This window comes from Schistosoma haematobium, chromosome 1, assembly GCF_000699445.3.
Source record: "Schistosoma haematobium chromosome 1, whole genome shotgun sequence".
Classification (NCBI taxonomy): domain Eukaryota; kingdom Metazoa; phylum Platyhelminthes; class Trematoda; order Strigeidida; family Schistosomatidae; genus Schistosoma; species Schistosoma haematobium.
The window spans coordinates 63816893-63830831 of NC_067196.1; the positions used below are offsets into that span (position 1 = coordinate 63816893).

The window sequence follows — 13939 nt, forward strand, 5'->3', positions numbered from 1 at the left end:
AATGAGGGAACGGAAAGGTACAATCAGAAGAAATCTTTCAGGTAACGGAGACACAACCACTTTTTTATGAAGAAAGTAAAAGGTTACAGCAGGATCGCCACTGGCTTCTATTCTGAGCCATATCTGATAACGTCTCTAGCCACTGTGTAGCACCATCTCTCAGACCCCAGCCAGGGAGTCGTGAAGGCCCAACAGAAGCCAGTCCTTTGCAGCTTTCTTTCATGCCACGACACCATGTCATGCACTGACCACCTCTCCGCTTCTTCCAACCAGTCCCAGAGTCAGCAAATAATGCACGACGTGGAATTCTCTGGGACGACATTCGTAGAGCATGTCCAAGCCACCGAAGTCGGTGTTTCAAGATGGTGACACCAATTGAATTATCATCTCTGTGCCCGAACACACGATGCCGAACCTCTGCATTACTGAGATGGTGTTGCCACTGAATGTCAGCAATCCTTCGGAGACAGCGATGATCGAACACAGAGTCGTCTAACGTCCTGCACTCGGAGAGACCAGGTTTTACAAGCATAGAGCAAAACTGCTCTCACCGACGCGTTGTAGATCCGACCTTTTACAGCCAGACTAACATCACGAAGGCGCCGAAGGTGGCCCAGATTGGCATAAGCCGCTCTGGCTTTCACTATACGTGCATTGATCTCATCACTCACGCCACCACCATCACTTATGCAGCTACCCAGATACACGAACTTCTCGACTACGTCTATCTGCTCACCATCCAGGGTGAGTACAGGATTGGAATCCTGCCAGTCTTGTAGAAGTACTTTGCACTTCGAAGGTGCAAAGCACATACCGTACCTACGGACAACGATTGCCAACTGATTAAGTGCGGATTGCATTGCTTGGGCATTATCGCACAGTAAGACAATATCATCCACATACTCAAGGTTGAGAAGTCTTTCTCCAGGCAACAGATCCACACCACCATTACTTACATCCATTAGAGCTGTTTCCAGAATGTCATCGATGGCAAAGTTGAAGAGGAATGGTGAGATTGGACAACCCTGCCTAACCCCACTGCTCGAATGGAACAATGGAGAGAGGTGGTTGTATGCCCTCACTCTGCCTGAGGTGTTTGTATATAGGGCTTTTAGGATGTTAATAAACTTCTCAGACACATCCTTCTTCAATAGACAATCCCAGAGAACAGTTCTGTCCAACGAATCGAAGGCGGCCCCAATGTCAAGAAATACTACGATTGTTAGCCTTTGATAAGTATGACGGTGTTCTAACATTTGGCGGAGGGTGAAGATATGATCAATACATCCTCGACCGGAACGAAACCCAGCCTGCTCCTCGCGAGTCAATCTTTCTCGGGTTTTGAACAACCTACGAAGTATGACGGAAGCCAATAGCTTGAACGCAATCGGAAGTAGACTTATCCCCCGATAGTTGTTACAGGAACGACGTGAACCCTTTTTAAAGATAGGGACAACTATCGACTCATTCCATGACGTTGGTACACTCTCTAGTTCCCAAACCTTTGTAAACAGCGTCGTCAATTCCTTAGTCAAAAAGTCACCACCATCTTTAGAAAGAGTCGGAGGTAAGTCATCTGGGCCAGGTGATTTGTAGCGCTTCAAGAGTTGGAGTTCCTTGCGGACTTCCGCCTCATTTGGTGGATCAGTCGTCACCGGCCATGGAGAGCAGGACAGTCTGACCGGTGCTGCCGGAGCGGCAGGCCAGTTGAACTGCCCTTCGAAAAATTCTGCCTATCGTCCAAGACGTCTATGGATGTTAGTGATTGGCATCCCATCATCGTCACAGATTGTTTCACTCACACCAGACTTCTTGCTGCCAGTGGCTCGGATGAGTTGGAAGAGCTTCCGGTAATTACCAGATGCAGCTGCTGCTTCCAGCTCATTAGCACGCTTCGACCACCAGGCTTCTCGGTCCTTACGCAAGCTTTGCCCAATTTCCTTACGTAACATCCTTCGTTTATGGTCAAACTCACGGTCACCCGGAGTAGACCGACGGGCTCCACTGAGTTGTAAGGGGCCTGAAGAAACCCAGTGTTTATAAGCGGGACGTTTCGCGAACCCACAACTGACTGTACCCGCCATTTTCATGGCGTCATGCAATTGCAACCAATGCTCATCTATACTTTTCGGTGGAGTGGTAGCTAGCCTAGAAGCTAGCTCGGTTCGATATTTACTAGCAACAGAAGTTGCAACCAGCTTGCTAATATCAATCCGTTGATGGCGGTCACTTCGTTGTCCACTGAAAAGTAAGGTAAGATTGGCGCAGACCAAGGCATGGTCAGAGTCCAGATAGGTACTCCAAAAGGAGCGGCAGTCTTGTACACAACCACACCAGCGGTAGCTGATCGCGATGTGATCAATCTGAGTCCAGGCTTGAGATGCAGAGGGAGGACGCCAGTTGGCACATCGGCGATGACTGTGCCGAAAGTTATTGTTAGCCAGAAACAGGTTGTGGTCTGTGCACAGTTGCAGTAGACGGTCCCCGTCCCCGTTATCTGACCTGCGACCAACGAGTCCCCATCGGCCACCTAAACGACTCTCTTCTGTGCCTAGACGCCCGACCTGAGCATTCAAGTCTCCGGCTAGTACTACAATATCTGTCGAACGCACTTTCTGGAGAAGAACAGTTAACTGGTGGTAGAATTCATCCTTGATTGCATCCGGGCTGCAATCTGTCGGGGCATAGGCGGAGATGACGAAAAGACATCGTTTCTCACGCCGATTTCTTCTCACTTTGATGGAACTTTCTAATCTAACAGCGCATAACCGACTGTTAATGGGGATCCAATCGATTAGTGCTGCCTCAGCTCTAGCGCTTAGTGCGACACCAACGCCAGCGAGACCAGACGAAGATGCCACAGGGTCCCCGGATAAGCGCACGTAAAACAAGCTTTTGAAGCGACAGATGGAGATCGAATTTGTAGTACTTCACCAGAGTCTTGAATACGGGTCTCGGATAGACAGCAGACATCGATATGAAAACTTTCCAAAGACATAACCAGCCCTATCTGTTGTCCGACCTGCATAAGTGTGCGAACGTTGAAGGCAGCCAGTTTGAATGGTGCACGTGGTTTCAGAAAAACTGCTTCAGTACTCATATTCGGTGGTAACATACAATTTTCAACCGGACATTGACACGAGAACGTTTAGATACAGTCGAATTTCCACCAAAGACGAGCCGCTGTATAAGTATAAAAGAGGGTGAATAATGTGGAAAATAATAATAATAATAATAATAATAATAATAATAATAATAATAATAATAATAATGACAATAATAGTAATAATAATAATAGTATTAATAATGACAATAATTGTAATGATAATAAATTGAATCAATTGATTGTTTTTCGAAGCGAGAAAAGTAATTTCCACAGACATAGAGAGTTCATCATTTGTGTGTGGGCTGTAATACTGCCCGGGTGCCCAGACCGAAGCAGGTGGTTATCTTAGGGGGCCACTCCCCGAGCCTTTGACCTAAAGGTCTAACCCACAAGGCAGTGGAGCATCGTAAGGAGATGCAATCCCATGGTAGCCGGTGACCAACGATTGGTTCATACGCCATTTGTTCCCGCAGGATACTGGAGCCCATGTGCACCATTGGTTTGGGATCCGGTTAAAGCGCCGGACATTCGCTTTTCGTCCTCTCATTTTCGTAAACAACAGCCCCGCCACGAGAAGGCAATGAGTAGGACTTCCCTGGCAGAGGCTGAATACGCGCGGTCGTGTGAGAGTATTTCGAGAGGGAGAGCGGACTCTCCCCACTCTCGGCCGTACCAGGGCATTAGGGGGCGCATAAAGGTGTACGAATTATTTAATGGACGATAAACAGTATTTAAACTTTATTGCATCAATAGATTTTGATATTTCTGATATCAATTATTGCAAACATTGAATAAGGACAATGTCTTCCTTTCTCCACATACTCGGAGTTATTTCCAAAATGGTAGTTCAAGCTTTTCTAGACATTTTATTGGGTCCACCAAAAATAACTGATTGATCACTGATAGCAAACTATCTTGTTGCTTTTATTCCTCAGCCATATAGGCAGTAGTTAATCAGCAGTATTTATCTGTAAGATTGCCTTATCTTGTGACACTAAAATCTTTTCTACAAATTTTAGTCTTATCTCATTATTATCCGTTCAGTGTTAAGTATCATTTAAAGTTTAGTATATGTTGCTCGTTCGATCTCTAATGATTCCTTTTAGTCTGTACCCATTATAGTGTAAGCTCTTGACTCGTAATATCTCAAATGCAGAATATGACAGAAACCGATGATGTTAACCACAAAAAATCATATGTATTTTGAGATGCTTCTAAAATGGATTTTAAAGTTTTTCTTATAAACCAAGTAGAGATGAATTCAAAAAACGTTAATACAGTAAAGATAAGTACTTAAAAGCTTTAATAAAAGCGAATCGGGATTATTTATGCTACATTGGCAGTAAGAAATTAGTGTACTCTAAATTTCTGTTCTATTCGCTTTGGATGTTAGGTCTTTGAATAGGTTAAATTGGATGTCTTAAATCTAGTTTTAGTTTTGTTGTCACTTACCAGCAGCAAATATCTGCAAATTCGAAGTAGCTAGACACAAATTTTAAATTTACATATCCGAATACCGAGGTCACAGACCTTAATAATTGGGCATTCGAATCACGTTTTAAACCTTTTTTTATTGAACCAACCATCAATTAGCTATTAGGTATCAACAAGTCATTCTCTCTCTAATTATAAGTCTTTATATAGCTCCATCGATCGATTTCCATGTGTAATTACCAAGGACTTCTTGTCTCTAACTACCCGATGTTAAACCAGTCTTATCATGATGGAAAGTTTCTCAGTCTAACAGCTATGATACTATTTCCATTCAGAGTCAAACTTGACAAACACAAAAAAATCCATAAGTTTACATTTCTAAAAGATGTGTTCACTAAGCTTCATGAATTACTCATATTAACTTTATCTTATTTATAGACTGGTTTACCGAACTCTCGGAATCGTTTTGTATTCAATGGGGATTTTGTCGATCGAGGAACTAAATCAGTCGAAGTGTTAAGTTTATTGTTAATGGCTGTATTAACTTACCCAACCTATGTATTTCTTAATCGGGGAAATCACGAAGATATCATGGTGAATGAAAGGTTAGTTTTTATTATAAATCTAACAATATATTATATGCCCTTCTCTGTACGTCAAAAAATAATATTCGACTTGAAAATATTCAAGTTTGTATTTCAGTTTTTAAGCGTACCCGACTATTCATCACGTAAAGAGAATATTTGTGTAACCTGGGCAGTTTTAAAAGTTAGTTGTAATTAACTTCGGATTTTTTTTACAAAATAATAGTCATTTACAAATGTTCATTTAATTTTTAAAGGTTTGGGAGTTGTCCAATTTAAACTTCGTCTTCATTACTGACGCACATCCAATTAAAAACCGAGAAAAACTGCGGATTTGTTTTGTTCTAGTGTCATGTACGACCTTGCCAGTGATTTAGTGATGTTGTACTCGCTGCGAGATTTAAAGTTGCTATGTTTGATACTAGTAGGTACACACTGTTAGCGAATCTCAAACTTAGATAAAGCAGCTGTTTATCACTTACTAGTTTTCATTAATTCGCCAGCCGGTGTTAGTTTATTGTGGGGTCGACTTAATTTTAGTCAGTTGCCTTATTATGGAGTTTACACACTTTTGCTTTATGAAAAATGCTTTTGAAATGTCTTGTGAACCATTTTATGAAATTACTACGTCATTTATAAGTGGACATAATTTAATTGAAAGTTTAGTTTGTTTTATTCTCTGAAACAACAATCTTATTTCTTTATAAAGTGTAGTATAAATTATTGAGACTTATTGTTGTTCTTTCCTTCCAGTAAACGAAATGTTTATGGTATTATCAAAAATTTATTATTTTGTGTATTTATCATTTCACCTTTGACCATTTTGTCTTCACATTTACTTACTGTTTATTAGATAGATCCCTAATTTTTTTCAGTTGCATTATGCAAACATATAAATACTCGGCCGATATTTTTTATTGATATTATTATTTCGATTACGCCCTATTTTTTTTAGAAGAATAGTAATTATCTGTGAGTAGCTAAACGCGTGCACGGGTCAACTGAATGTTGCTAAAGCTCATAAGAATATATATATCTAATGGTTAAACTCAAAATGTTTTATTCCATTGTATCTATATATTTAAATTACTCGACTTTCTCTTATATAGACTTGTATATGAGTATTAAAATTCAGTATCATGTGTTCTATTTTTTCTTATCTCTTGTTTTTGCTGACTATCCATATATAACTTTTATATGTTTCATGCAGTTCACAAAGTATGCATTCGTATACCCGGCTTCCAGCCACAATTTATGTTTATAGGTTATTATTCGGGTGCCCAAACGGAAGTAGGTGGAGTGGGGCTCGAACATACGACTTATTAGTAGAAAGTCGAACACATTAAGCCACGACTCCAAACCTTTAGATGTTACTTCGTGAGAATTTGTTATTGGCAGTGACAGTGATAGTAGTAAGGATTCAATCCATTTTATTTTAATAGTACTTTAATGTTTACTGACGGCTATCTTCACTAAAGCTTTTTCTGCATTCTAATGAGTTTTATTCTGTTGCAAACTTGTTTAGGTATGGATTTGTAAAAGAACTATCAAATAAATATTCTGTAAGTTGTATTGTCGTTTTACAGTTTCGACTTCATTAATGTAGTCTGTTCATTATTCAACTATCTTGTAATTGTATCTTAAAAACATTTTTTTCAGACATTAATTAGTAGGATTCTTAATTAAATTTTTAACGAGATTCATCTCGAAGTTTTCTTGTTGTTTATAGTTTTTAATGTAGTAATTTTGTTCTAATTCGGAAGTATGTCTAACCATTAGAAGAGTTTTAATATTGTGGGGTAATCAGAAGTAGCCGAATGAAAAAGTCATTTGGTACCAATCGGATATGTCCTAAGGGACAAGTGCATGTAATTGTCTAAGAAATGGGTTTTATTTTCTACAGAGTACATATATACATATGAATATTTATGCACACATTCGATAGCTCAATAGACTCTCTCCTTCGCTCCTGTTTTTCTATTATGGTTGTTTCATCGAACTTGACTAGGACATCTGTACCTGTCCACAATAGTTAGTCAACTTACAAACTGGTATTGATTTGATTTATTTTAACTCTTGTCTGTTTTACTAGTTTGCATGGATCATTGAGTTAAGCGATGCTTGGGAATTTTTAACTCTTAGTTTATTGCATACCGTTTAGTTTTAATTTTTATCAATAATATTTATTTATGTCTCAATATTCTGATCTTATTTGCTATAACACTTGATTGTAATCTATCATTAGTAAATATTTTCTTATTAGTTAAGTTATTATATCTAAACGGATTGTCTAATGTTGATACATTGTAGTAAACTTTCATCAGAAGTACTTTCACTTAATTAACGATTGATGAACCTAAATATATAACAGTATTTTTTAAGATTGTTAGCTGTGTAAAACAATTCACATTTGGAAGAATTTAGTCTTATGTTCTACTATTCTTTTGGTATGGAAATATCATTAACCTTGATTTCATTAATTATATAAAGGGTAGTGTCGGGAAATAATATGCTAGGAAATTAAATAATAATTTGTAATATATTGCATATAATGAGAAATGAAATGATTGAATGAATAATGAATTTAACTCCCTTCATGAAGAATAAAAATACTAATCCTATAAGCCAAATTATAATAGATAAACTAACCATTATATTAAAAAAAAGACTTTTCAGTTACTTATCATAAAATTGTCCTGAAATCAAGATCTAAAAATCCATTCGATTACTTTAGCCCATTATTATTATTATTATCTTATCAATTTGTAGAAGGATAGAAATAATTTAATACACTTATGTGACAAATTGTTCTGCTCTCTACCAATTGGAGCTATCGTCAATGAAAGAATATTTATCTGCCATGGTGGTATATCAAAACATACAGATCTTATGAAATTAAAGCTTCTAAATAGATTTAAAGTGAGATAAAAGCAGACTTATTTTGATTTAAAATTAGTTTTTTTTAAAAATTAAAACAAATATCAAATTTTTATTTGTCGAAACAAAACAAGAAAAGCAAAATTCGCAGAATATAATGAATTTGTCGTATTTTTTTTATTTATCTTTTTGAATACACTTCATGTGAACTGTAAATGTTGTATTAACCAATATGATTTAATTATTAGCGACTTAAAATCAGGAATTGGTCATCTTATTTACAAATAATAGACCAGATAAATAGTAGTATAGTTAGAATACAATATAAATTAGTAGTTTTACTGTGAAAGTAATATATGATAGTTCAGGATTATTAACTGGAATGATCAATTATTCAAAACGATGAAGAAGATACTTAGATTTAAATAATAATAAGATGGGGATACAATCTTATGTAAATTAATAGATTGTAAACTTAGTTATAACGAATAAAAATGTAGTGTATTTCAACAAAATCTAAATTTTACTTACTATATTTTTGGATATATATGAATAATGTTTAAATTTTTCAATCACGATATATTTTGGAAATTCTATTAACCCTTGAAGTTAACTTTAGTATAGTCCTATGATCAGTGCAAAGGATATATTGTGGGTGTGTATTATTTTTTATTTATTTAAACACATAAACATTGGTACAAGAAGGCACCAGATAGATATGCGCCACAAATCATTCGATTTGTGTGAGGGCTGGGATACTGCTCGAATGCTCAAACCGAAGCGGGTGGTTTCCTTAGGGTACCACACTCCAAGCCTTTGACCTAAAAGTCTAATTCACAAGTCAGTGGAGCAACGTCTGGAGATGCAGTTCCATGGTACTTGGTGACCAATAATTGGTTCATACGCCATTTGTTTCCTTAGAATCCTGGAGCCCATGTGCACCATTGGTTTGGGATCAGGATTTTCTAACTCCCCTAGGGTGGATTATCTGTATCCGTATACGATACTTTTAATTTTAAAGGGTGTTCTTTCACCTAATTGTTTGATCATATAATGTGCTGCTCTTATTTTTTCTCTGTTTGTTTTATTGAATTTTATTCCAAAGCTTTCCTCACTTCTACAACCATGTTTGGATGGGGATAACTGTGTAAATTTTAATGATTGGCAACAGGTATGAAACAAATGGATGTTTAACTGTTCCTACGTAAAAAATTAATGAATGTTGTTTTTATGGTTTTGTAATAGAACTGAAAAGCGATTCTTTTTCTAACGGTTTTGATTTCACATTAATGTTTTGGTGAACATTTTCAATGATATTTTTAGTTCTTATGCAGTTGTTTATTGTGCTTCTATTGTTTTTTGTTTCATTAGGTTTTAGATTTGTTATGGAGTGATCCTCAAGATAAAGATGGATGTAGACCCAACGGTTTCCGTGGTGCAGGTTGTTATTTCGGTTCCGATATTACTGATAGTTTCTTGGGTACAACAGGTTTCTCTATGATTATTCGATCTCATGAATGCCATATGGAAGGATGGCATATTTCCCACTCAGGAAAAGTTTTAACTATATTTTCATCATTCGATTATTTCACACTACGCAGTAATGAGGGTGCTTATGCTTGTGTTACTGGTAGGGAGTCCAATCAAATAACCAACCCAAACGCTACTGTTTCTCTGTATCCGATAAAATGTGTACCAAAAAATACTTTTTCAGCATCGCTTAACATCTATGTGAATGTATTTGTTCTTATGCGAATACAGGATCAATTATTAGATAATGACAGGACGTAAGTTCTTTGTATTTTATTTATTTAGGGTTTTGATCAGTTTATACAACTATCGATATTCAGTGGTATCTAGTAGATCTTTTAATTACATTCAGATGGTGATACTTAGTGTCTAGTTTCACTGACGACACAGAAAAGCGATCGCGAGAATACAACGTTTTTGTCATATGTTTTTACAACTATTCATCTGAAATTGCGGTGAATCTCTGAGATTTCCATTCATAGTGTTTGCAGACTTCAATATATTCATGATCACCACTAAAGAACTTTTATTGGGTCAAAGAATTTCGATCCAAGCTGAAAGTGATTGACCATTTTCTACACCACAATGGTTATCTATTAAGGTTTTTGAGAAGGTAGTGTGAACCTAGAAAGGAAGTAATTCATTGTTTCTGTGTGAAAGACCAAAATAATTATGATGATCATTCAATCCAGCGGTTTTGTAGAGAAAATCAGTTGAAAAATTAGGTCTTCTTTGTTCGGAGACGTGTCCCCAATGTATATTATTCAACTTAGGAGGAATAGGTAGATTTAAATAAACTGCGTATATATAAAGGACATGAATTAGCAAACATAGGAACGTTTAGTCTGAATTGTCTTATCAACCACATTGCTCCAGTGAAAAGACAGGCTGGATTATGTAAATATTCTAAGTTAAATATACTTAGTTCACCTACTGGTTTTTACTGCTAAGTTATTGTATCTGAAAATAAGTGTTAAAAATGTATCCATCTTTTCACGTTTCCATTTTTTCTTTGATAGTTCTGCATTGTTCTCCTTTTGTTTTGACTTAAAAGTACTTTTGATTACACATCTGTCATCAAATTCTGTTTGTCTTATTTGATTGCAATCTAAATTAATTAAGATCCCAGTACTTATTATCATTACGTATGTTAAGTATGTTCATCTCTTATCATATTTTAGTATTTCTTAAACACTTAATACTCTTTTATTCCCATTTGTCTATATAAATAAAATCTAATTCTGAATCTAAAAGTCCTATACATTTACTTTGATGCAAAGGTTATTTACATAATCATTTAGATCGTATGGATCCATCAAGAAACCAGCGAAATTGAACTGTCTTGTTTAAAACTTTTTATTAATATCATTGTTCGAATGCATGAAATACGTGTAATATTTCACATTGCTGTTATCTCTAAGATGCACAATTTACTGATACAACTTGTAGGTTATTAACAATCATTGCCAAATCTAATTTCCTATATATTGTATATTCTTACACAGATAACATAACATGATAACTATGTTTTATTTTCTTAGGATAAGTTGTAATAAATGTTGACAATGAAATAAGTTATTTTAGTTGCCATTAGCAATGACTATTTATTTCTAAATTATATTATAATCTTTATTAGTGTGTAGATATTTAAATTAAGTTTACATTTAATGAATTTTTTAAAAAATTTACACATTAGGTAAGTGATAATATTAAAGTTTGTTTGTTCATTATACTTTTTGTTGTTGTTGATAGCTTCTATATTACATTTCAAATAGTTTTCTGTATTTCAAATGTAGGTAGGAAAAGTTGTTGTAATAAATAATCTTTAGCACTTTTTTTGTGAAAGTATCAACTTTGTTCTATTTCCTTTAATAAATTTTATGATAATAACTTCAGATTAAATGATCCTGTTAATATGGCATTTGTGTGTTTATGGCAACGGATAATTCATCGTAAAGAAAAGCTCCTGGGATGTTTCAGTCAACTGGACATTTATAACTCAGGTTAATATAAATGTTTTTACTTTTTTGTTAAAGTAAGAGGAGACATGATCTTTTTTTTCAATTTATACATTATTTAAATTTTGCCAAATCTGTCTGTATGTGGTTCCTGGTTTTTATCCACACAACACTATTTCTATTTTAATTATTCACCTTATTGGATTCTGGATTCATGCTGCACTCCGCCTACTTTGACAGGGTACTAATTAGTTTAACTAGACCTCACACAAGAAATTCTGCTTTACAGTTGAGTACATTAAACTACTCAGTTATTGAGTTTGATTATTAATTATTCACATTTAGTAAGTTCGACCATTTAACGACTAAATATTCTTTCATTGAGTTTTTTAGATCTCTCTTTAATTGGTTGTTTTGCTAATAAACATGTTTAACCAATTCTACGATTATAGCTTATTGATATTCTGATATATACAAATCAGTTTATTTTATTAATGATAGTTCATTGTTTATGTATCGTTGTATAGCTTCGAAAATGCACTCGTTTAAAAAAAGTATTCTTTAGCTGAATTACATACCAACAATAATATACATTGACTATAGTTGTTATGACTACCAGGTTATAAGTTTGTTACTGCTTTTTGGATAATATAATAAATGGTTAGTGCCCTTACATTGTATTTGCAAAGGAAAATAGGACGAGTAAAGCAGCCACTATGTAATTTTATCACTTTTTCTTCCCTTTGTAGATGTTTTAAAGGATATTCGATGCAATAAGTGACTTCTCGTTTGACCTTTATAACATTAAATTATTTTACGAGTAAAATATGTTCGGGCTTAAAAGAATTGTGTTTTAGTTCAAACTAAGGATAATAATTAAATATTACTTATCACCAAGGTAACTGTTGAGCGAGAACATATTCTATTTATTGAATGAAAATGATGGCACTTTTAGTTTATATGGGAAAACAAAATGCATATTTATCATTTCTAAAGCCTGATGTTCATAAATTCTTTTACTAAACAATTTTGGCTCAGTAAATATATTTCTACATACTTGGGATGAATTTGTATCTGTGCACATCAGTGTTTTTTCTATAGATGTCACTTATTGACATTTTGGGGGAGAGCTATTCAACTTCTCTATGTTTGTTGACTTGAATAGAGATAAGTTGGATAGGGTCTGTGGATAAATCAAGTCAGGGTATTGGCTGGTAATGAATTTAGTAGCTTTTAATATTCCTTATCGTGTTTCCGGGTCAGGTAGCAAACTTGCTAGTAATCAGTTTGCCCTATATATATCCGTTTATTTCGAATTGATTTTACAAGTTCTACTCACAGCACCCCCATAATTGGCTTGGTTCACTTATAAGAACATAGAGATAGATAAAGTCAATGAAGGGTTATTTTTACATAATCTAGTTTGTAACTAATACTGTTCATCCTTTGTCTAATACATAAACTTATTAAATTTGACTTCGAATAGGTATCGTCTCGCTTACTGATTGGTGTGATATAATGGCTTCCGTAACACGTTTAAAGCTTTCTTGGCGTTGTCTACGTTCTTTTTTGGCCAACTTATCTATTGATCATACAGACCAAGTTACTTACAATTCTATGTTCACAGGAAACTGTGTGATACACCCAGACCTTCCAGTAAGTTTTCAGATGTATGACTTATGAGTAATGAAAATCTTGTAGTTAAAAAGAAATAATATGTAAGCGCACAAATTATTCATTATTTAACCCGGTTAATGGAGAGTCATAATCCATTTTAGACTGACCTCATCCCTAAGATAATTATCTTGTTTACCTTATTATTTGAAGAATAAAAGGTGTGCCTATAGTGTATGAGTTGGTAAGATAATTGATTGATTTGATGAAAATTTAATGAAATATATGTATGGAACATGGATGCATAAACTACGGACCTTAAAATGTTACTATCATATTTATTATCAACTCATTTTGATTAATTTTTCGCGGACGTACAAACGTTTACTATACTGATTACAATTCGATCTTGTTTTACAGAATGAAAATTCATTGGCAAACGAAATTTTTGAATTGCAACCTCATCTTTTGACTGTTGTTCAAGCTTGTCACTTTAAGCTAAGTAAGATTCGTTATTGAAATTCTGTACCTACAAATTTGAAAGTCATCTGTTATGTGATCAAAGTATGTGGTACATTGGTTGTTTTGTTGATTTAGTCTCTAGTTTAATTTGATTAACGTAATAATCTGCGTTAATATTTTAGGCTAACCAGTCGACCGTGTTAAAAGCAATCAGTTTTTATAACACTAATTGGATCACAAAACGGTCTTTCTTTTGTTTTCTTTTTGGCCTTACAAGTACTAAGCATTTTGATTGCTTAGTTTTTTTTTTACCTCGAAACAATAATCGCGCCTAATTAACGTTAGGTAGTTAGTTTGTAATATCTTACTTAAGA

At 34.9% G+C, this 13939-nt stretch overlaps 1 protein-coding gene across 1 annotated transcript in view; it reads left to right on the forward strand.

The window, feature by feature from the left end:
* Positions 1-13939, forward strand: part of PPEF1 (Serine/threonine-protein phosphatase with EF-hands 1) — a 32964-nt gene that overhangs the window by 15943 nt on the left and 3082 nt on the right. The window contains exons 6-13 of the mRNA XM_051209347.1: positions 4979-5145; positions 6650-6686; positions 7894-8043; positions 9107-9172; positions 9373-9788; positions 11428-11534; positions 12976-13145; positions 13524-13605. Of these exons, the coding sequence (XP_051074799.1) occupies positions 4979-5145; positions 6650-6686; positions 7894-8043; positions 9107-9172; positions 9373-9788; positions 11428-11534; positions 12976-13145; positions 13524-13605 (1195 nt within the window). The remainder of the gene's footprint in view (positions 1-4978; positions 5146-6649; positions 6687-7893; positions 8044-9106; positions 9173-9372; positions 9789-11427; positions 11535-12975; positions 13146-13523; positions 13606-13939) is intronic.